Consider the following 23,073-nt stretch of genomic DNA (forward strand, 5'->3'; position numbering starts at 1 on the left):
AGTTATTATTTATCCCCCAAACTTGTTAGCCATCTTAATTTCTGTCAGGGTCCATCTCTGAATAATCATAATATTTATGGAGCCACTTTCAACTGCTTTAGTAACATATAAACTAATCTAACATATCAACCATTGATGGTCTCTGTCTATTGAAATGCTTACAGCAAGCATATTATTCTATGAAATGTCCTGATGATAGCTATATATATTATAGGCTAAAGAGATAAAAGGTCCATGGTCCTTTTTTCAAGCACAGCTTGAAGAAAGGTCATGCCGCTTGCTTTGGGCAGTGATGGAGGTGGTGGTGATGGGAACTAATATGGGGATTGTGGAGGTGATGCTGGAGCTGCTGCTGATTGTGATAATTACATTCAATACCATTGTTGTTCTCTGATGCTTTTGCCATCTCAGACAACCCCTTGGAAGGGTTTCTGGTTAGCTCCAGCAATGAGTCCCTCACATAATCAGCTTGAATCATCTCACCATCTTTTTTCTACAACCAAAAAGTAATTTTAGTTAGTACCTTAATTTGTGTGTTTTTGTGGTATGTATGTGTATACTATGCATTAAGCAAGATGCATGTCTTCTGAGATATCTTACCTCTACTTTGAAAACATTTGACACAAGGCCTGTGCAGCTGTTTGCATTTGCATTTGTTACTTCCAAGCCCAATGAATCCAAAGCCTCCATTAATCTTACAAAACCGCCAGGTTTGTGCTCACAAAAAACTTTAACAAAAAACTGGTTTCCATCTATTTGAGCAACTTCAACTTGTGCCTAAACATTTTCCATCCTTCGTAGTTAGAAATGAAAACACATGAAATTACCATTTAAACTCCAATAAAAAGACAAGAATATAGGTATTTATTTTACCTCCATCTGCTGTGTCTTGTCAGCAGTAATTTCCGCATCTTGGTTTTGCTTTGAGACACTGCCATTACCTCCAACAGGAAGGCCATTCGGTCCTTTATCATGTTCAGGATTAGAATCGACAGGGATTTGTTCATTTTGTGAGAAAATCTCAGATTGAACATTTTTGTGGATTCCATTCATGCCTGTTTTCTTAGCACCAATGTCGTTCTCTGAATGTTCTTCAAGCTCATCTTGGAGTTCTTTCACTTGGTTTAGCAACTCCTTCACAAACTCAATTGCGTCTCCAAGGATGGAAGCTCTATCCAACTAAGAATAAAGAACAGACAACAATATATCAAAAGATATTTTGGTCTAAAACTACTGTCAGAACTGAATGCACTTCTTCATGGTGAAAATAGAAGGGAATCAAGTAGATAGTGTATTAGGACAGTGATAAGTACCTTCGAAATTTTGGGAACCAAAGAGCGAAGAGCATAGAGTCTCTCATTAAGCTTTTTCCTTCTTTTCCTCTCAGCAACAAGGTTTTTGGACTGCCCGTTGGACCCTTTCCGCCTTTGGTACCTTGCATCATCTTCATCATCATTCTGATCACTGCAATCCGAAAGTGAATCTGATCGTCCATTCTCTTGTTTTATGGAGTCCTTTTCATTTCCTTGGATAACGATTGATTCATTGGTCATCATGGAATTCAATGGATCCATCTCTTGAAGACCATTATCTCCTGAAGACTTATATGGGTTAATTACCTGGTCTGAAAGGAATATATCGTGAGATCCTTCAACAAGTGCATCAATCTTGGTCTTATCTTCTGAAAAGTAATTATACTGCTGCAGGGAATTTGTTGGTCGAATTTGATCAACAGAGATATCATATGGTAGGTTTATAGTTTCCAGTGCTGTTGCCAAAGATACCGGTGGCTGGAAATGATTGGGGGGATCCTTTTGATCATTCTCATTCCCTAAATGAGGCTTTGCTTGAAGTTGATTCAGTGCTTGGGCGTTTAGCATAGTGAAATGTGTATCCATGCTGCTTGAATTCATCATTGCGCCCTGCTCTAGTGAGATGTTGCAGAGGGTGACAATATAATCCATGACATTTTGATCTTGACATACCTATTTTGAGACATCAACAATTGACCGTGTCAGAGGAAAAAACATGTAAAAGAAAGAAGAATGAGAGAAGAAATATCATACTGGTTTGGCAACAAAAAGCTCAATTAGTCCTTGTGCAACTGGAATCAAAATCCTAGTTCCAACTATTTCCTGCAAAAGGTTGGATGAAGATCAGCCTTGTTTTCTGTAAGTGATTAGGATGGTGCTTGATCACTTATTGAAATGAACTAACCTCTAAAACATTTGAAGCTGAGTTATTAGAGAAGTTTAACCACTTGGGTTGGTTCGATATCAAGGCCTGTGCATGAGTACTTCTGTTTACAATCTCTCAAAGAAGCAGTTAAACTCTGTCAAATACTCATAAAAAAGATACGAATGAAAAAGAAGAAAAGAGGTAACATCAAGCGAATACCCGGAGTCTAGGGGCATGCAAGAAGGAAGTTGGGCAAGCAGTTCACAGGATTTGGTTTTTGGATGCTGAAACATAACATCCCTGCAAGGGAGGACTGGAGTAACAGGAAATTGAAGTTCTCCACCGCTTTCTATACTTTCAGTTCCAGCACAACAACAATCCACCCACTCAATAAACCTAAACAAATAATCCAAAAAATAATAATAATACATTGGTGTGAAAGAGAAACATGGATGGAAATATATTATATATACTTTGATTGTCATGCAGTTTATGATTAAGTCTAACCTTTGATCATCACTCAGTTTCCAGAGAACACAATAATCCCATCCTTTGGGACCCACGAGCTGTCTTAGTCTATCCATGAGGTTTTGAAAGATGTTCATCCTAAATGACCTTCAATGATTCAAAGAGGAAAAGGGTTGAAAATATAGTACTTTCACAGGCTGTAACTGAATACCACTGTCAGCTAGCTAGAAACTTGTCAGAAAATCAAGAACATGGATGCAAAAAGAGATAAAAGAGAGAGAAACCTGGCAGATCCAATATCGTTGTGGCTGCTTCTTTTGACTGAATAAGATAGGAAAAAGAACAAGCGAAGAATGCAAGACACAACCAAAAAAAAAAAAAAGCAAAGGTGCATACAAGTTTGAATTGATAGCAATGCTTAACTGCATCATCATACTTACCTCATCCTTAAACTACTATCTGATCAGTAAAAAAAAAAAGAAACAAAACAACAAAATCTTGATTTCTACGTTCTCGTTGAATGAAGAATTCAAATTTTAATCGACTCCTTGTCAATTATGTTTCATTTTATATGTAGAGGAAAGCTTGGTTTGTTTTTGTTATTTGGTAGGTGAAATGCAGTGCTTGCATGAGAAAGAAGTTTAGAGTTTATACATATTTTTGGGCTAAAAGTAAAGAAATGAGAGAGATATATCATGAAATGATGGCAGGAGCATATTGCATGAGCTAAGATTGCGTATAAAACTTTAACCAACTCTTTTTGAGTTTCTCATTTTCGTCATGGTTTCATATTCTCTCGTTTCTCAACTACTCTACTCCTTTAAAACAAATTAAGTTCAACAAAATTTGGAATTTAATTATTAAAAAATAACATTTAATAAATTTAAATTTTAAATTTTAACACTCATAATTTTTTTTTTCTATCATCATATTACGAACTTTTTATATATACAAAATTAAGCCATACATACAAAAAAAAAAAAATCAAGAGGTTAGTTGTCCTCATTTGGAGGAAATATTAACTGTTCATCAAGAACAAAAGGTTAAAACAAGAAAGAAAAAGAACAATGACATATTCATATACTAGTATCATGGGTTAAAACTTAAGCTTCGAATTCGTACGGTTTCGATATCTGGACATTCATCCTTTCAACGTCCTGGATCAATCTATCTGTCATGGTTCACAACCTTAAGAGGTATTGTCCGCTCTGACTTTCCTAATTTTACGATTTTATTTTACAAAAGGCACCTCATAAAGAAAAAGTGATGTGAACTCTTATATACCCTAATAATATTTTTTTTATGTTTGATGTGAGATTCATGACTCCTCTTTAAATCTGTGACATTAGTACATATTATCTAGATTCGTGACACTAGTATACGTTACCTTTTAAGAGATACTCTGATGGTTAGAATTTGAGACTTTAATTTAAAAGTAATGAATTTTACATTCTCTCGTAATCCCATGCATGGGATGCTAGTGATTTAGCTACAAATTAGTAATAATTCTTTATATTATATGAAATTATTACATAAATAAATGAAATTTTCGCGGTATAATAATAGTAATAATTTAAGAATATACATTGAGAATGATTTCCAAAATACTTATATATATATATATTTAAAAAAGAAAAAGCAAAAATAGTTTGTTTTTAATCTCACAAATTAAATGGAAATTGAGGTCCCAATATAGCCTTATAGGGCCTTCACAAGGCCCAACCCCTGACCCCATTTTAACACAAGTGCCGTAGCCCATAGTGGCCGAGACAGTGGCCTCATTACGAGCAATTAGAATCTAATTGCCTAGGAATTAGTTCCACCACCACCCTACCAGGTTTTTTTAGATAATTATTTTCATTATAAATTATAAAAAAAAAATTTAATTATTAAAATTAAAAATTCAGCATTTTAAAAATAATCATTAAAATTATGAATGCTTTTCCATTTTTTAAATCAATTTTTTAAATTTTAAAAGTAGGTTTATCTCATTAAAATGTGTTTATAATTAAAGTAAATTACAATAACAACCATTGAAATGAGCATTTGTGAATGTATAAATTTATTTGTAAAATTAAAAATTTTTAATGTACATAAAAATAAAATAAATTATTTTATCTACAATCACATAACATTTTAACATTGAATTTAAAAACTTCATTATTAATGCATGCAAAAAAATTACTTACTAATACCAAACAACAACTTTTTCTTAGTATGAACATTTTGCATTTTTTTTCTTACAATAAAAAAAAATTATGTAAAATGAAAAATCAAATCCTATCATTCTCTTCTCTATCATGTAGAAAAAAAAAATCCAAATCTATAATAGCCTTGTCAAAATCCCACCAAATTAATTAAAAACTTCATACATGGTCCTAATTTTACGTTGCTTGTCCTAATCAGCCACCTTAATATTGAACAAACAACCACCCACCACTTTGTATTGTCAAAATTCTTCATTTTTTTAATGTTTGGATTGTCAAGTAATAACACTCAAAATACATTAGTTTAAATCCAACTTTTATAATGTGAAAACCTAAAATTAATTCGAATAAAAATTAATAAAAGATATTATGATTCAAAAATAAAAAAATTATTATAAATTTTAAATTTATTAAAATTTATTACATCGATCAATTAAATTAATTTTAAAAACATAAATTATATTATTATATTTATTCATAAACAATATGGGATATAAATTATATAATAAATATAAAATTTGAAATTAACATTATTATTTTACAGGTATCATTTAAAGTATATATTTACTTATTACTAATAATTTCACCAATGATTTGGAAAAGTAGGAAGAGATTGATGCTTGCCGGATGCCTTTGAGTTTTATTTGGGAGGAAATTTCACAGCCTTAATTTACACAAGTGGTCCCGTGGTCCCATTTTTCTTCTTAATTTTCCGCTAGGTGTGGTCCAACTATGGCTATGCATACCTTTTTGGGCATCAAAATTAAACATTTTTACGTCACAAAACGACTTAATTAATTAGGTTTGCAATAATAAAACTAGTTTAGCCTAAAATTTTTGGAAATTAAAAATTAAAAATTAATTTTAATTTTAAAGATTTCAAACTCAAATTTTTAAATATATGAAACGGGAATTATGATTTTAAAATTCTTACACTTGAACCCTAAATCCCTAATGCCCAAAATCATTTATAAGAAAAAGAAAGAAAATAAAAAAATACCATTTCAATGATACTTAAATACATCATATTTAATAAATAATAAAAAAATTATTTTATTTATTATCAATAAATTATTATGATTTATTAAAAAACCCTCAATCATTTACTTAGAAATTCAAAGTTTAGGATTATAAATTTGCACAAATATTATATGAAAATTGTAAGTAAGAACTCTCACCTTCAACACTTTTCACCAAAAGACACTTTTTTTATTTTAATAAAATAAAAGAAACATGTAAATCTTTTAAATATTATTTATTTTGAATTAAAAAAGAACAATAATTTATAGATATAAATAAAATTACAGATATTAAATTTTAAATTTTAAATGTATTAAAAATAATTATATAAATTAATTATATTAAATTTTAAAATTTAAATTTCTAAGCTTAGATAAAAAGGAATATTGCTTAAAATAATTGAAATAGGACCAATTTATTCTTTTGTTGTTTTTTGTTTTCAGTAATTGGATTATTTGTTTTATCCTTCTATTTATCAACCCTACCTTTTTGACCATGCAAAAAGAAAATTAAAAAAAAAAAAAAAAAAAAAAAAAACTCGAAGTTCAAATTCAAATGTCATACTGGTCACCAGAAAATATATATACAAATCTTCTAGAAACGTTAAGTAGTAAAATAATGCCAAAAAAATTGGAGAGTTGAACCACAAATTTGGCTGTTACACCAGCACAATTATTAACAAATATAATTCAGAAGGAAAAAAAATACTAGAAATAAAAACGTCGGACACGTGGCTGATGTCTATGAGAGGATTTTAGGCAGGCTGATGGCTTTAGGCTTTTAGCTTATGTCAGACGGCATTAAATAATTTAATTATTTCTAGATATTGCTCATTCACTATGTGTATAAAAATGAAAAAAAAAAAATATCGCAAAAAAATTATCTGATTTTTTTATATAAAATAGATCGTAATTTACGGATAGAAAGAGACAGAAGAATGTTGTCAAAAATTTTCCGTCATCTTCATGTTCGATCTGTGGTTGGAGGAAGTTCCGTCAAACTACGACAATCCCAAAGACAAGAGGGTTTTTTTTTCTTTTTTGTTTTTTTGGTTTTCAGACACGTTCATTACTCAAACCTTTTTATACACAGAAAAATGAAAGACTTTCTGTGTCTCTGATAGCATCTCCTTTTGGATTCACCTTTCTTTCTCTTTCTCTCTCTCTCTCTCTCTGGTAATCTTCCTTACTCTTTTTTTTCTGAAATATTTTTGTTCATTTACTACTGCTTATGTCTTGTTTATCTGTCTGCTTTTCTGAGTTATTGCATGGGCTTTTTTTTTTTAACAAATGAGATGAGATTTTGGAATTAATATAAATTTCTGTGTTTCTTTTATACTCTATCCTCTGTTTGGAATGGGGGAAAGAGTAGGAAAACGGAAAGAAAGTTGTTATCTAAAGTTTCTGTATGTTTAGTTTTCTGGGTTTTTTTTTCTTCATAGAACTCTTTTAGTCCTTTGTTCGTTTTGGCTTTTGAATTCTGGTTTTGACATTAACAAAAGGCCAAAAAGTGTTTTTGGTCAAATTTTGACTTCTTATCTATTGGAGAGAAGCAACTTCAGATTCCCATATTTTGTTTCTCTTTTCCTAATTAATAGATATCAATCTATTTTTGAAAATCCTAATGATTGATCATGGTTGGTGTATAACAAGTTTTTTTTAATCCATTTTGTTGGATCATAATCTAGTTGTTACTTGTATATATAATTTAAAGTTATTTTTGTAACTTGTGGATTGAATTTCAATTATGTTCATAAATTTGGAAAAGAATTTTGGTTTTGAGATAAAGAATCAAAAACTTGGTGTATGGTAAAAATTCTGACTAAGAAATGAAAGATCATAGCAAGCTAGATCTTTGTGCTTACTTTTCAATTGCATGTGACAGTTTTTGGTGAATTGGATATGTGCTAATTTATTATGAGTTTACAGAGGTAAAAGTGAAGTCAACAAGGAGATGAGTGAGAATGGAAGAGTACACCCGAATTGTGTTAATGCTGCTAATCCCTACCATGAATGTGGTGTATATTGCCTAAACAAGATTGCTGATGGCAAGGGACAAAAAGAAAAGGATAAAAAGAAATTAGGTAATCAATCTTCCTCCTTGTAATCTATTTCCGACTTTATCTTTGTGAAACATGTTATTCCACAGAATCCGCATGGCTGTTGAAGTTATTCAGTTCTATGGCAAATCCTCTCATTTTTCCTAATAGTATTTTTAGTAGTTTTTGGGAAAACACCGTAAACCCTGAAGCTTCACATGCAATTGATTCATGATCGATTCACTGTGACTGATGTAAGGTGGATGATTGAATTCTAGTTAATGGTTTAAGTAAACTAAGAAGTTGATTTGTGGAACTTATTAGTCTAAAAGTGAAGTTATTTAAAGCAGCATCCATGTAGAGGAAGTTTTGGTCTATTTTTTATGTGGTCACTTAAGAGCTTGCAGTTGATCAAAAGAATTTCATTCTGATTGCTAATATTTCACATATCCTGATTTCCAACCATCAATGGTTGTTCTAGCATAGCTTTAAATCATTGATGAAATGCGTGAATAAGGAAGATGTCATTTATGTCTTTCTCGGCTTCACAAGTAGAGAAAAGGGCATGCTTGGAAAATATTTTCATTCCTGTATCATCAAATGCAGCTAGGTTAAGTTCAAAGTACAAAGATTTTAAGTTTCTTGTTAGTACCTGGGCACTGTGTTTTCCTTTGGTTTTAGCTTCACTTTAGCTCGGCTGATATAAGATATGTTGCTAAGCCTAACCTAGTAACTTTAAATTTGTTAGCTTAATTCCTGGTTGGAGTTTCAACAATTTCAGAACAAGGTAAAAATCTAAGCTTTTGTTGACCGCTTTCTAAAAGCAGGTTTAATTTCCATTTCCATCTCCATTTGTTAGATTACCACCATGGTATAACAGAAATTGTACATAACAAAAGGACTGATAATGGGATGAGAGTTCAACCAAATTGCCCTAAAGCATCTAATCCTTACCATGAATGCAATGAATTCTGTGTCTGGAGAACTTCCAATGCCGATACTCAGGGGGTTAGAAAGGAATCAGGTTTATGAGTGATTAAAAGTTCTTTTCTGTATTAGTAAGGTTTTGAATTCTGTTTAGGTTTTGTTGATCTCCTTCTAAAACTAGGTGTCTATGTCTAGATAATCTCAATGGTAGAAAAGAAGGTGAGCTTAGCAAAAATAAGGATGACAAGGGAAGAGTGCACCGAACTTGGGGAAAGGCATCTAATCCTTACCATGAATGTGATGAAATTTTGTTGACTGCTTTCTAAAAGCTGGTTTAATTTCCATCTCCATTTGTTAGATAACCACCATGGTATAACAGAAATTGTACATAACAAAAGGACTGATAATGGGATGAGAGTTCAACCAAATTGCCCTAAAGCATCTAATCCTTACCATGAATGCAATGAATTCTGTGTCTGGAGAACTTCCAATGCCGATACTCAGGGGGTTAGAAAGGAATCAGGTTTATGAGTGATTAAAAGTTCTTTTCTGTATTAGTAAGGTTTTGAATTCTGTTTAGGTTTTGTTGATCTCCTTCTAAAACTAGGTGTCTATGTCTAGATAATCTCAATGGTAGAAAAGAAGGTGAGCTTAGCAAAAAGAAGGATGACAAGGGAAGAGTGCACCGAACTTGCGGAAAGGCATCTTATCCTTACCATGAATGTGATGAAAATTGCTTCAAAGGAACTACATAGGCCAAAATTCAAGGGGTTAAAAAGGAATCAGGTTTCTCATGATATGATTGAGAGATTTGTTGTATTTGTACATGTGTATTCTGTGGGTTTTGCTGACCACTTTCTAAACATAGGTGTAAATTTTTTTTTTTATTTGTTAGATATTCACGATGGTATAAAACAAGGTGAGCTTAGCAAAAAGAAGGATGTCAAGAGAACAGTATATCGAACTTGCCCAAAAGCATCCAATCCTTATCATGAATGTGATGATTATAGGGAAGGCAAAAAGACCTGAACCCGTCGGGTTTTGACCCGACCCGACCTCTTAGGGTCGGTTTTTTTTTTTTTTTTTTTTAAATCCGGTATCGGGTCGGGTAGGGTAAAAAAAAATTTTCGGGTTCGGGTTGGGGTCGGGTTTTAGGCAAACCCGACCCAATATATATAAAAAAATTATTTTTTTAATTATTTTTTTAATTTTATATTTAATTATATATTTTTTATATATATTTAATTTTATATTTATATTTAAAATAATATTTTATTAATTCGGGTCGGGTCGGATTTAATTTTATATACTGTCGGGTCGGATCGGTTTGGGTATTAAAAATAAAAAATTCGGGTCGGGTTCGGGGCGAGCAAAAACCCGCCCCGCCCCGACCCATTGCCATCACTACTGATGAAAATTGCTTCAAAAGAAATACTGACAACAATGCATGGGGGGTTAGAAATGCAACAGGTTTTACCTCCTTTTTTCTAATGCTGTTACTCATTAAGTTGCTACAAGCAACCTCCTGCAAACTTCTTTTTTGTTTTTTCTGCTTTTATGGAGTTGCATTTATATTTGCTGAAAGAATATGGAGTACAGTAAATTCTTATAAATAGATAACTAAATACAACCTTCAATCCCCCTTGGGGGAAGGACTTCACTCCTAATGGATAGAAGATGAGAAGATAAAGAAAGGTAAAACCGTGAAAGTCCCTACTGTTTTCCCTCCCTTTAATGGAGGCTGGATAGAATAGGGGACTCTGGTCAACAGCCTCATACAGCTTATTGTTGGCTCTTCTAAGAACCTTGGAGAAGTAGTAAACGTCCTTAAAGAATTCACCTTTATAAGCCATGTGGTGCTTAGATTGTGGCATATTCGATGCTTTTGTTTGTTTTGGCACGATTTTTTGACTTGAGGTAATTTTTAGTCTGATACACTTTGAGATACATTTTCACTGGTTTGGTGACATCTAAGGACTTGATTCTCCATCAAGATTGATGTTTTCTTTCAAGGTGCACAATTTCACTGTTTGATGTTTCTGACTACAGTATTGTCATTGTAGGTTCCAAAATTCTTGATGCCTCCAGAAGCTTTGGCAGTAAAAAGAAGGGATCTGAGTCTCAACCGAAGTCCTCTCGAGCACTTGAGATTACCCCTACCATAGATGCAGTTTACCCTGTTGACCCCAAGTCACCTCGGTCTCATTTTTCTAGAAAGAAGATGGAAGCAGAGAATGCTGAGTCCTTGTCTTCTTCCGAGCGACACTCAGAAGAGATATATTCCCAGGATCGATCTTTTGATAAGGCCCAAATTCAATACTCTCAATCATTGCCTATGTCTGGCAAAATCGTGGTTGGTGCCTCTCACTCTTACAAACTCACATTAGTAATTCTCACTTTTTTATCCATGTGAATATTAGCTTCTGTCCTCTTTGACAGTCTCCTGCTGATACACCAACCAAATTTAAAGCAGAGAAGGTTCAAAATTCGCCTAAGGTAAGTTCAGATGCAAGTACTGAGCATGGGAGAGAAGATCCAACAAGCTCAAACTTTAGTTTCTCAGGGATTGGCCGAGCTCTAGAAGAGAGTGATGAGGAAGAAGAGGTAGAATCTGTTATCTCTGATTCCTGTGTATCAGTTGGAAAATACCATGTGAAAGCAAGTATCTCCTCGATTCTACAGTCAATTTTTGATAAATATGGAGACATAGCAGCTAACTGTCAATTGGAATCAGCTTCCATGCGCGCTTATTATTTAGAGTGCTTGTGTGCTGTAGTTCAAGAGTTGCATTCCACTTCATTCAAGCAACTAACCAAAGCAAAAGTAAAAGAAATGTTTGCTGTTCTTAAGGATGTAGAATCTGCACATATTGATGTTAGTTGGCTGCGTGCCCTGCTCAATGAAATCTCAGAAGCCATTGAGCTTGTTAGTCAACGTCAAACTTTCGAAGCGAAAAAGGTCAAATACAATCGTTATTTAGAGTCAGTAAGGAAAGAACTGGAATCTAAAATGGAAGAACTAGCTCAGAAGGAAAAGGAGGCTGCTGATGCCCGGGAACAAGTCACAGAAACCAAGGCTCGTTTGGATGACATTGAGCATGAATGTTCTCAACTGGACAAAGCTATTTCATCCATAGTATCCATCATGGAAAAATTCCAGGGCAAATCTCTGGCGGATGAGCTCTTGTAATGGCGTTTTGCAAACATTACCATTTCCATTATCTAGATATCTTTACCTTTTGTTTGATACTTGATGGTGTCATGAAAGTAGTTTGTGTAGAGCAATTGATAATAGGCTTTGATACATGTTATCAACTTATCAAGTACCATATCTAATCTGATACCAGGCCTTTCTAGAATAATCGAACCGTCTCTTTGATCTTAGCCTCAAGGCTTGAGATTTGTGGTTTGCATTTTTGCTTAACCTCAATCCTGTATGATCCTTTTATTAAACTTTTCTTCTTTTTTTTTCCTTTTATAATTTGAAACAAAAACTGTTCAATAAAACAAGTTCAATTTCATGTCTTCCTTTGTCCTTGACTCCTGTCTTAATTCATGGCGTTTTTCATGTTTTTTTAATGTTACTGACAAACAGTCAAAAAATTTAATTGGGTCCCAACTAGCTTTGAGCTTAGGGGGCCTTTTGACCAACTTCGACCCAATTTAAATTCGACCCGACCCGACTTGACCAACCATCCACCCGTCTAAATAAATAATAACTATCCGATCCAAATTTCTACGTAATTATAAAACATAAAAGTTTTTAAAAAGAGGGCCTTTTTTCTTCATCACCCAAATAAAACCCTAGCCGAAGGGGAAGTATAAAGCAATTGAAGCAAATTCCGCAATCAGGTTCGTTTCTCGCTCCTTTCAATCTTTCTTTATTTTTTTCCATATTTCCTTGGGTATTATTATCCCTAGTTCATTTTTTCTAGGGTTTGTTTGGGGTTCACTTAACTCTTGTTTGGTTGCTGAGAAATCACGCTGAACGAAAATCTCATGTTATTCGGTATAGTGTAATCGAATGAACCGCCAAAGTTTGTTACTTGTTTGAGAAATTAGAACAATAATTTTGTTAATTAATTTCAATGGCTTCATAAATTTGGTAATTAATAATTGCAAGCTTTATGATTTTCTTTTAATTTTATTGAATATTTAAAAAATGACACTGGAATCTGGATCTAGCTTAATTGTATAAGTTTATTTTCCAGGTAAAAGCTAGCAAAAGACATGGAAGAAGAACGAAAAGTGCACCCAGATTGTATCAATGCATCGAATCCATACCATGAATGTGTTGAATATTGCTTTAGAAAGATTGCTGAAGCCAAGGCAAGAAAGGATAGAGAAGAGACAGGTTTAAATGTTGTTTTTGTAATTTTATGTTAATGGTTTTGTGTACCCAGCCTGCCCCTTGAGAACTCGTTAGAATGTTTAACTTTATTGATTTAATTGCTCTTCATGTTGTAATAGAAACTGTGCAACCTGAGCGTGGCAAGCCTGATACACATGCTACTTATAAAGAACAAGATGTGCAGCATGGAGTGCCGGAACCTGAAGAAAATTCTGATGATAATAATGACCACCCTGTTGAAGAGAACATTGAAGGAGACATTACAGAACTTACAGGGAGGCAGAAAAAATTATTTGAGTTGAGACTAAAGATGGTTAGTTTGCTCAAGTTTTCGAAGAGAAGCTGTTCTGTTTTGTCATCTTTTATCTTTACGTTTAGTTTCATTAAAAGTAAAAGCCAATTATAAATGATGACTATGCGCTTCCAGAATGAGGCCAGAAAAGCCAATCAAACAGCAATGGTCGCTGAAAAGAAAAGAATGGAAGCTCCACCAGAATCTAGAGGAATTTCTAAACAAAAATGGCTGGAGGAAAGGAAGAAAAAGATTGGAAAACTTCTAGATGCAAATGGTTTGGATTTGCAAAAAGCATATATGCTAGATACCCAAGAGGCAGCAGAGGCAAAATATAAGAAATGGGAAAAGGATCCTGCACCGTTTGGTTGGGATGGTATGCTTTGAACTGCTACTTATTAAATTTACCTTTCTTCCATTATCTTGGTTACTTCATTATCGTGTTTCATGGTTTGTTGTGTTACTCCTTTTTGTTGTTCCAACTTTCGTATCTTACCATCTATTTATACATACATATATCTTTCTTCTAATGTTATAGGCCCATAAAACTTGTACAAAGCATTCTCATCTTTGTTGAAGCACAGCCTTATTATTTCAAAATTGTATATATTGGCGAAAAAGAAAATTGTCTTACCCTGCAATAGCATAGAAACTTTTAACATGTCTATGAGTCTAATCTATGTGTTTTTATGGAGTGACTTAACAGTCTTCAATCAGAGGACATTGTACAATGCATACAAAAAGCGGACAAAGAACATTGACGTTGACCTAGAAGAATATAACAAAATGAAAGAAGCAGATCCTGAGTTCTATCGAGAAGCTTCAAGCCTCCAATATGGGAAGGTATGGTCTGTTTGGAAAAAGTAGAGGGAAAAGATTGCAGATTTATTCCCCAGTATCTTGCTAATGTGATTGAGGCATTGAATGTGTGTTTCTTTTGTTGCACAGGCACCTAAGATCTCGGAAGATAAGATTGACAAGATGGTGAAGGAACTTAAAGACCGTGAAGAAAAGCGCAAGTCATTTAGCAGGAGGAGGAAGTTTCATGAAGAAAAGGATATTGATTCAATCAATGATCGCAATGAGCATTTCAACAAGAAGATTGAGCGAGCCTTTGGAAAATACACACTGGAAATCAAAAATAATCTCGAACGAGGAACTGCATTGCCTGACTAAGGTATATTGCTCGTTGCAATGTTTTTGTTTGGATGCTTTCGTCTAATGGAGCAAACATTGAATGTTCACACCTGGCTTCCTTGCCTTCATAAATCTATGAATATGTATGGGTTTTATTTTCAGAGATACTCCACTTGGCTTTCTGGTTTGACCAGATTATAGTGATTTCTGTTGTTGATACTATTATACCTTGGAATGTATTTTATTTTCATCTTTTGAGTCATCTATTGTTAACCTTGCTTTATTTTTGGCTGGAGTATTACTTGGAGTAGTCCAGAATCGATTGCATAGGGAACTGAGGCCTAGGATTCACATGTGATACCCCGCTGTCTAGCTCAGCATTTCTTAATTGATTCCTAGGACAAAAATGTAGACTGGTTAACTAGTTATAACTACCTTGCAACTAATTTGACACAATAGGATTATTCTTTTAAGACTTTATCCTGCATTTTTCAGAGTATGTTACCCCTGTTTCATCTAGCTGTACGCAACAACATTTAATGTGATAACATATTAGAGTTAACCAACTCCATTAACCATTGAGTTGAAATTTATACTTTTGTATGCTTTTCATGGTCAGTTGTTTTGATTCACTCAGGTTGTTGGTTGCAGCTTCTTAAATGGGTAAATTAGTTATCATGATACTTTTGAGGGATTCAGATCAGAAGTCCTTCGGCACAACTTATTTTCAGAGGCAATTTAAGTAGAGCATATGATATCCTTGCTAGCGGAGAAACTCTTATGGTGTCATAGTCTATCTGATTAGAGTTGAGGAATGCTGAAAGTTCTCGAATATGTTTGTTCTTCACCCTAGTCATGCAGGTGGTTGATTGGAAAATGTCGTCTACCAATGTCCAAGTCCAACGAAGAATTTCTGTTAAGAACTTAAAAAAACGGTGGCTATGGACCCCCCATAAGTTGAAGGGTAACTTACTGTTGTTTGGTGCCCACCAAAAAACCTAACCATATTAGTTGATTATCTAAAGAATCCAGGACTGGGGACCGTGAGCAATATAGAAACAAAGTTTAAACCACTACACCTAGCACCCCTCGGGATCCAACAGCTGGACCCTTGAACCAGGCCATTATAGTAAGCATGCTCGAGTCCATTGGGTCAGTGTTTGAGCCTGATTTTTCAATTTTAATTTCTTCGAATTGTCATCAAAGCACGCTCCAGGGCTGACTAGGTACCTTTCGTAAAAAGACGAGACTATGATTCTCTTTTACTTAACCCCATAAAACGAGAAATTATATACAATTACTACTACTACTGGTACTGGGGGAAAGCAATTCCCTTTTCTTCTGTAATACTTGGTTCTCTTTTGTTTTAACCCTACTGGTAAGCCGATTTTGAAAGGATAAGAAAAGACCACCCTACCCTACCCATGTGATGCTTTAACATCTGACATCATGATGCCATGACGCGTGGCAGTTGGAGTTGGCAGGGTCCTCGAATTCCTTCGTCTTTCATTTTTCTGCTTTTGGTTCGGTTAGTCCCGTTGGATGGACCCTGGTCTAAAAGTAGGAGAAACAATTGACATGCCAGCATTCCAAAGTGACCTTTCCAGAGAGGTGAAAAGGGTCAGGCCAGACTTTGTTTTCACTTTTAACCCCCTCTACCTTGGGTGGGGGGCATCTTTGTCCCTTACTTACTACCCACCCAATGACAGGTGTTAATCAATCACAGGCAGTTATAAAAGCCTTCCAATATACCGCACATGAAGAGGCAAAACAAGACAAAGAAGGCAAGAAATTGCACCTTAAATTATGGGATATGGATCCATGAAGCCAAATTGCCATAATGCCCTAAGCTTTTGAAGGGGAACCACCAAAGCTTGTTGTGGAAATTGTGTGTTCATTTGTCATGTTCTAATTATTACTTAGCCAGCCACCTATCTTAGGTTTTGCAAGGTAAGTCTTGAGTGGAAATTGCCCTAGAAAAGACACTTAAAAGTTTTTAACCACCGCTCATTAAGAAAAAGAAAAAAATCAACACCCACTACTCGAGAATAATGATACACAGGGCAAAAGCTAACAACAAAAGATTTAAATTATAAATATAGAAAAATAAAAAAGAAGGGCCATCTTCATCATCATAATCATCCTGTCATACACACAAACGAACAAATGTAGAAAACAAGAAAGAGAGGTGGAGACAAAGGTATTTGGGTTTTCGATGAGTCTTTTGTTTTTCTCTTTAGTTGGTGGGGTTGCTGCGGAAGGATCCCAAAGCCTTGATAGCTCCAGCTCTAAGGATGAACTGATGGTATATAGCTGCTGCAAGAGCTCCAACAAACGGACCAACCCAGAAAATCCACTGTCCATCACAATATCCCATGGGTTAGTTGAGAAACTAACTCCATTTTAGTAAAAGATAACACAGAAAGATGTGTAGTATGAAAACTTACCTGGTCATCCCAGACTTTCTTGTTGTTGAAGATAACAGCAGCACCAAAACTCCTAGCAGGGTTGATACCAGTGCCAGTGATGGGGATGGTAGCCAAGTGAACCATGAACACGGCAAACCCAATAGGAAGTGGAGCCAACACCTACGCTCAACAACGGAATAAAATGCATCAGAACCTAATTTAACTAAAGAGCAACTAGCTAGTAATAGAATGGCATAAAAACATTGAGAAGACACAAGAACAGTTACATACAGGGACGTGGGAGTCACGAGCATTCCTCTTAGGGTCAGTGGCTGAGAAAACAGTGTAGACAAGCACGAAAGTGCCAATAATCTCAGCTCCCAAAGCAGTTCCCTTCTTGTAGCCAAAAGCCACAGAGTTGGCACCACCACCAAGGGAGTTGTACTCATGCTTCATGATAGCTTTAACCAACCCAACTCCACAGATAGCACCTAAGCACTGAGCTACCATGTAAGACAGAGCCCTGATCAGAGACACCTTACGGGCCAAAAATAACCCAAAAGTCACTGCAGGGTTAATGTGACCACCTGTGAGCAAAACAACTAAAACCCTTTAGTAAACCACACAAAATAACAAAAGTGTACTTATTTTTCACATTTATAACTAGAGAAGTGAGTTTAGAAATTTCTTCTCTCTTACCTGAGATACCAGCAGTGCAGTAAACAAGAATAAAGATCATGCCGCCAAAAGCCCATGCAATACCCAAGAGACCAACTCCATCGCATGCATCCTGTTGTTTCATGTGGCCAATTACGGTAGCTATTGTAACATAGAGGAAGAGGAGAGTGGCTATGAACTCAGCTATTAAAGCTCTGTAAAAAGACCAGAGCTTGAGGTCAGCCATGCCAACCAGTGGAGCTGGTGGAGGGTCCACATAGTCCTTGCGGCTCTGTCCTTCTTCTCTCACTTCCTTCGACATTTTTTTCTTTCACTTCAGCAAACAGAAACAAACCCTTCTCCTTGTATGCTCAAAAGGCTAAAGCTTATTCTACTCGTGTGTTTTTGTGTTGTTTCTGTGTGTACCTAAATGCAATCCCAGGTCACTCCTTTTAAAACAGGTGCCAAGGGTAGGAAAAATGCTGCATTCATGTATAAGAAAAGGGTAGTTTTGGAATAAAAATCGTGTTAAGCAACTTATTTTTTAAAAAAGAAAATTATAGTTGTTGGAGGGCTGCATACAGCGGAGAAAAGCTATTGGGCATATGGCATTTTTTAGAAGAGAAAAGAAGGTTGTGGGAGAAAGTGGGACCAAAGCCTGTACAACCAGACCATGTGAAGGCTAATCATCCCTCGGTAGGGCTCAAGCGTCAGCCTGGCATCCATAATCCAGCCAAAGCCACGCCTACCACGGTTATACTAGTCTTCTTTCTTCTTTTTTTCCCATTTTTTTCTTCTTCTTCTAAGTTTTACTTGAATTTCCTACTCTATCTCTTGCCTTCGCTTCACACATAATTTCGTTTTCATTTTTTTATTGTAATCCGTGAGTAATGGGTTTGGTATAAGACAATTTGGAAAGTTTTGGTTCAACACTTCAATTACTGGTCTCTTCCATTTTAGCTTTTCTGTCTTTGGACTACATACAATGACACAATTGACTCAACCGTTTGATAGGAATCTATCATTTCCTTCTCTTTAAGATAAATGTAAGTGACTACACGTTAACCATATATCACGTTACTTGAAACAAAGCTCAAAATGAAATAAATTTAGTTGTTTATAATCAGGTATTGCAAAAATGGACTAATCCTTTTGAACTCAAGATTTAAATTAATTAATTTATATAATTATTCATAAAAAATTGTATTTATGATTTTTTTTCTTTTTGAATTATATTTTTTAATAAAAACTTGCTTAAAGTAAACAAAATGATGTTTAAAATGCCCAATTCATGCATGATTATAAAAGGTTTAGTTGTTAATGCAGAGAAATGAAGCGATTATTAATGAAAAAAAATAAAAGAAAATCAGACCCATTCCCAACATTCTTTCTATTTTCATTAATTAGTTGATTGTAGGAAATGCCATTTCTTTATTCGGTAGAATCATTATCAAATATGTCTTTAAGCCTGCTCTTTATTTGATTGCTTTGTCCTTATCCCTCAACGGACTGTAAATTATTCATTAACTTGGAAGATTGAAACAAGATTCAATGCAGCGGATAAAAAATTCAGAGCCATGGACCAACTCTTTTTTCTTTCCCAAAATGACCTAGTTTTCAATGATTTAACTTTTACTATGCAAGGGTAAAGGGGTCATTTCATTGTTTTAAACATTCTCTGAAATTAGAACCAGTCTGGTTGGTAGTTGGTTGCTTTTGCGTTTAATCATGGGGAATTTGTGGAGTAATCGGATGATTAGTCAAGGATCACGTGGCAAACAGCTGGCACAGAGTTTCACGGATGATGCTGTGGCACATTCGGTACCACGGTCCCACCACTGTGCTTATCGTTTCATCAGTAACCAGTCCACGTCACGGCCCCACCCGCTGGGCTTCCTTTCATGTACCTTCCCTTGATTTCATTTTCTACTCAATTGTTTTGCCAAAATGCAAAGTAACCTTACTTAGAACTACTTGCAATTACGGGGAGTCTAAATAAATAAAATTTTTTATATTATATATTATATTATAAATTTTTAATATTTATTAGTATTACAATTATTTATTTAATCATAATTTTAAATTATTTAAAATTTGGATCTTATATAATTATTTATTATAATTAAATAATTATAAATAATATATTTTTATTATTAAAATTAAAATTTTTGTACTATACTAATAAAACACTAATTTTCAACCATTAATAGCCTACGTTTAGTACATTTAGTTCTTATTTTTCATAAAAAGTTTAAATATTATATCCGGAAAACAAAAGAAAAAATAAGAAAAATTGATTTGTTATTAGTCAACATGATGCCACGTATGCAACGTCCTGAAAACGGCTAGATGTTTCCAGATTTTTCTGTTGGAGCCGTTCAAAGAACGGGAAGAAAGAGGGGGACCGGTCTCCCGCTTCCGAAATTGAAACCCCGTCAACGGTCACATATCACAACTTTCTAATTTTCATTTATTTTTAAAAAAAAATTTTGTGGCTATAATTAAAGCTTAGAAGCCTGAAATCCCCTAAAGCACGTTAAAGCGTGGGTCCATTTTTTTTTATTGGAAGCAACCCTGCTATTTTCCAAAGAGATTCCAATTTCACTCCATGTTGCAAAATTTCTGAAAAATCTGTTATTTTTTTCTTGTGATTGCTTTCATGAGGATATGACGATTAAAATCAAACATTTTGAATTTTTTTTCTCTTTGCTGGCCATCAATCCCATTTGCCGCAATTCCACTAGCTGTTAGGCTGTTTTTTTTTTTTTCCGGTTGGTTCTTGGGAAAATAAAAAGGAATACAAATTCTGGAGTATATTAGAATTGCTAATAATGCCAACGTTCACCGTTTCTTCTCATGACTTGCGCTGACGACACAATTCTTCCTGATTCTTGCCACTGTCATCGGAACCGTCATTGGCCAGCTTTTCTAAAACCAACCCAGGAATCTAAAGCATGGGTTAAACTTAAATTTTGATTTCTTTTAATGGAGATTTTAAGTCAAGATAAAAAGAATTTGGAGTAGACACTATTTCTCACTTTCATCTGATCATTTGTTTATATTTAGATCATTGGCCTTTTTTCTTTTCTTTTTTTTTTTTTTCAAAGATAGGCTGCAATGATCAAATACCATTCTTTTTGTGAGTGGGAATCTGTCTAAGTCCAACTTGGAATCACCGCAAGGGATCTTTCCAGCATTGAAATTTGAAACATAACTTCAGAATCATCTGCCAAAAAGTTCATAGGAAAAAAAGAACATCAAAAGAAAATGTCTGAAAATTGACAGAGAATCAGAGATACAAACAATTATTTGCACCATACTTTCGTACCATTTGTGTTTTACCATATGGTGGAGAAACAGAAGTGGCTAGGAATTAGTTAAAAAGTCCAGAGTTTTAAGTGAAAAAAACTTTGTACATCATGAAATTACAAATATGAACAGGAATATATAATAGTGAGGGGAACAAAATTGGCATTGGGAGATTGCATGGTCCCATGTTGCAGGATCTTATCTAACTGGAACCATGTCAGAAAGGATTAGGGGCAGTGGGACCAAAATCAAGAGTGGGTTTGGGGCAATTTTTCTCAATGCAAGTGGGGAAATATAAAACAAGTATGTTTGCTGTTAAAGTTTGCACAGAGTTGTTTTTATATTTCAATATGCTTTTTTTAATCTCATTTTTTTTTCCTTTAAGACAAAGGACAAGATTCCTCTTGATTTTTAGTTTTCTTTTTTAACCTTTTGTTTGTCCTAGAATCATGTAGGTTAATAAGGGATTTCATGTCTTTTGCCACTCTCTACCATGATTCTAAAACAATTGGCTAATTGCCATAGTTGCAGACTTGCATTCTTTTTCAACTGTTTATTTATATTGGATTTAAAGAATTGAACTCAACAGCTAAACCAGAACAAATTATCTGGTCACTTGAATCAATATCTATTGCTTGTACATTTGCATTCTTGCAAACAAGGAAAAGAAGTGAAATCCACAATATGAGCTTTGATAGATGAAATAAAACCTAGCAAAATCTGGTTGTCTACATGTCATATTCATTTTTCTACTTATATTTTGATAGTTAAAAATAAATACAATCTATCTGGAATGTTCCCTTCTCAAAATATATCAAAGAAGTGTTAGGAAAATGAGGTCTAATGGGGTCTAGTCTCATGTCAGTGATTTTGGATCAAGTAAAGGTCATGGGCCTTGATATTTTATTTTACACAGAGCCCTAGCTACTTAATAAAAAAGATGTGAGGTTGTTTTATGTGTGTGTCGAAAATCAAGCAAAAAAAAAAAGAAAAGTCAGGAAAAGCAGAGAGAGAAAAAGGAGAAGGGAGAGTTGGTTAAACGGAAATCAATCCGTGGTCCGATTAAGTTGGAACATTGTCAGGAGGTTTATGATTTAGAGTTCTACATTCTGAACGGTGAAGATCAGGTTTGAAGCTCTCTAGGAACAAATCTAAGGTGTATTTGTTGAGTCACTTATTTGGTAAGATTTCTCCAATTGTTTCTCTAATTATTGATTAGCTCTAGTTTTAGCTAGAGAAAAATTTTGTATAATTATTATTTGATAGTGAAGATTTTTTTGGTGGCATGTGATTTTTTTCCTCTACACCGGAGGGTTTTTCACGTAAATCTTAGTGTGCTTTATTTTTCCTGTGCATTTGATTATTAATTGTTGTCTATTACTTTTGTATTGTTGTGATTATTACTTCAGGCGCAACAAGAATAACTAAATATATTGTCGTTGAAAGAAAATAGTGCTGGAAAATCAACACAGTGGTCCCTTAATCATTGATTAAGACAAAACTTGCATAGGGAAAAAAGAATGATGGCAACAGTTTCCTTGCCAAATACTATATATTAAACAACAAAATTGGAATAATATATATATATAGTTTCTCTGATAGAATATATATAAAATTTGCAAAGGCCTGTAAAAATATGGTCTGTTTTGGCAAGTTCCTAATTGTTTAGAATGAGATTGATATTTGTTTTATATAAAAATTTTCTGATGAAACTGTCATTTTATTTTGTCGATAAAGAAGAAGAATAAGGTCATATCCAAATGAATTTGCAAGCTGAGTTTTCATGTTTTGTCTTCTTCGCTTACTCAAAGACAACAAAAGGCCTTGGTTTTCATGTAACGATCCTACGTATACAAATTATTGAACCGAAAATTAAAGTTCGGATCAAAAGAAAACTTGGCGTCGGATAATGCTCTTCATGGGCTCTCGACAGCTCCCATCGACAGAACCTGAAGTAGCTAGACGTTTGGCCCAAAAGGAACAAACTGAACTGCAAATGGTAAACTAATGGACTCGGATATCCCGGTGAAATGATTGATTGGTTCATGCACCAATGTGTATATGAATGAGAGTTTTCAACTT

General features: G+C 34.3%; 4 protein-coding genes across 4 annotated transcripts; 2 read left to right on the top strand and 2 right to left on the bottom strand.

Annotated features, from left to right (window-relative positions):
* Window positions 1-268: 268 nt before the first annotated feature.
* On the bottom strand, window positions 269-2,891 carry AMS (basic helix-loop-helix (bHLH) DNA-binding superfamily protein). Its single transcript, XM_089745281.1, has 7 exons — window positions 2,398-2,891; window positions 2,218-2,299; window positions 2,067-2,135; window positions 1,314-1,985; window positions 874-1,179; window positions 601-777; window positions 269-493 (listed from the first exon to the last, which is right to left on the bottom strand). Exons 1-7 carry the CDS (start codon window positions 2,781-2,783, stop codon window positions 269-271), a joined length of 1,917 nt encoding a protein of 638 aa, XP_089601407.1. The 5' UTR covers window positions 2,784-2,891.
* A 4,092-nt stretch (window positions 2,892-6,983) lies between these two features.
* LOC149519875 (uncharacterized) lies at window positions 6,984-12,199 on the top strand. Its single transcript, XM_089745287.1, has 4 exons — window positions 6,984-7,048; window positions 7,804-7,956; window positions 10,902-11,191; window positions 11,278-12,199. Exons 2-4 carry the CDS (start codon window positions 7,827-7,829, stop codon window positions 12,025-12,027), a joined length of 1,170 nt encoding a protein of 389 aa, XP_089601413.1. The 5' UTR covers window positions 6,984-7,048; window positions 7,804-7,826; the 3' UTR covers window positions 12,028-12,199.
* A 333-nt stretch (window positions 12,200-12,532) lies between these two features.
* On the top strand, window positions 12,533-14,879 carry LOC111308739 (GCIP-interacting family protein). Its single transcript, XM_022907306.2, has 6 exons — window positions 12,533-12,689; window positions 13,049-13,191; window positions 13,308-13,501; window positions 13,616-13,856; window positions 14,187-14,323; window positions 14,429-14,879. The coding sequence occupies exons 2-6, from the start codon at window positions 13,068-13,070 to the stop codon at window positions 14,654-14,656; spliced, it is 924 nt and encodes a 307-aa protein (XP_022763041.2). The 5' UTR covers window positions 12,533-12,689; window positions 13,049-13,067; the 3' UTR covers window positions 14,657-14,879.
* A 1,809-nt stretch (window positions 14,880-16,688) lies between these two features.
* LOC111308740 (aquaporin PIP2-7-like) lies at window positions 16,689-18,106 on the bottom strand. The gene is made up of 4 exons (XM_022907309.2): window positions 17,725-18,106; window positions 17,317-17,612; window positions 17,065-17,205; window positions 16,689-16,973 (listed from the first exon to the last, which is right to left on the bottom strand). The coding sequence occupies exons 1-4, from the start codon at window positions 18,002-18,004 to the stop codon at window positions 16,854-16,856; spliced, it is 837 nt and encodes a 278-aa protein (XP_022763044.1). The 5' UTR covers window positions 18,005-18,106; the 3' UTR covers window positions 16,689-16,853.
* Between the last annotated feature and the right edge of the window lie 4,967 nt (window positions 18,107-23,073).

The sequence above is a fragment of the Durio zibethinus genome, chromosome 2, assembly GCF_047325235.1.
Source record: "Durio zibethinus cultivar Kanyao isolate XHJ-2024 chromosome 2, ASM4732523v1, whole genome shotgun sequence".
NCBI classification, from domain to species: Eukaryota; Viridiplantae; Streptophyta; class Magnoliopsida; order Malvales; family Malvaceae; genus Durio; species Durio zibethinus.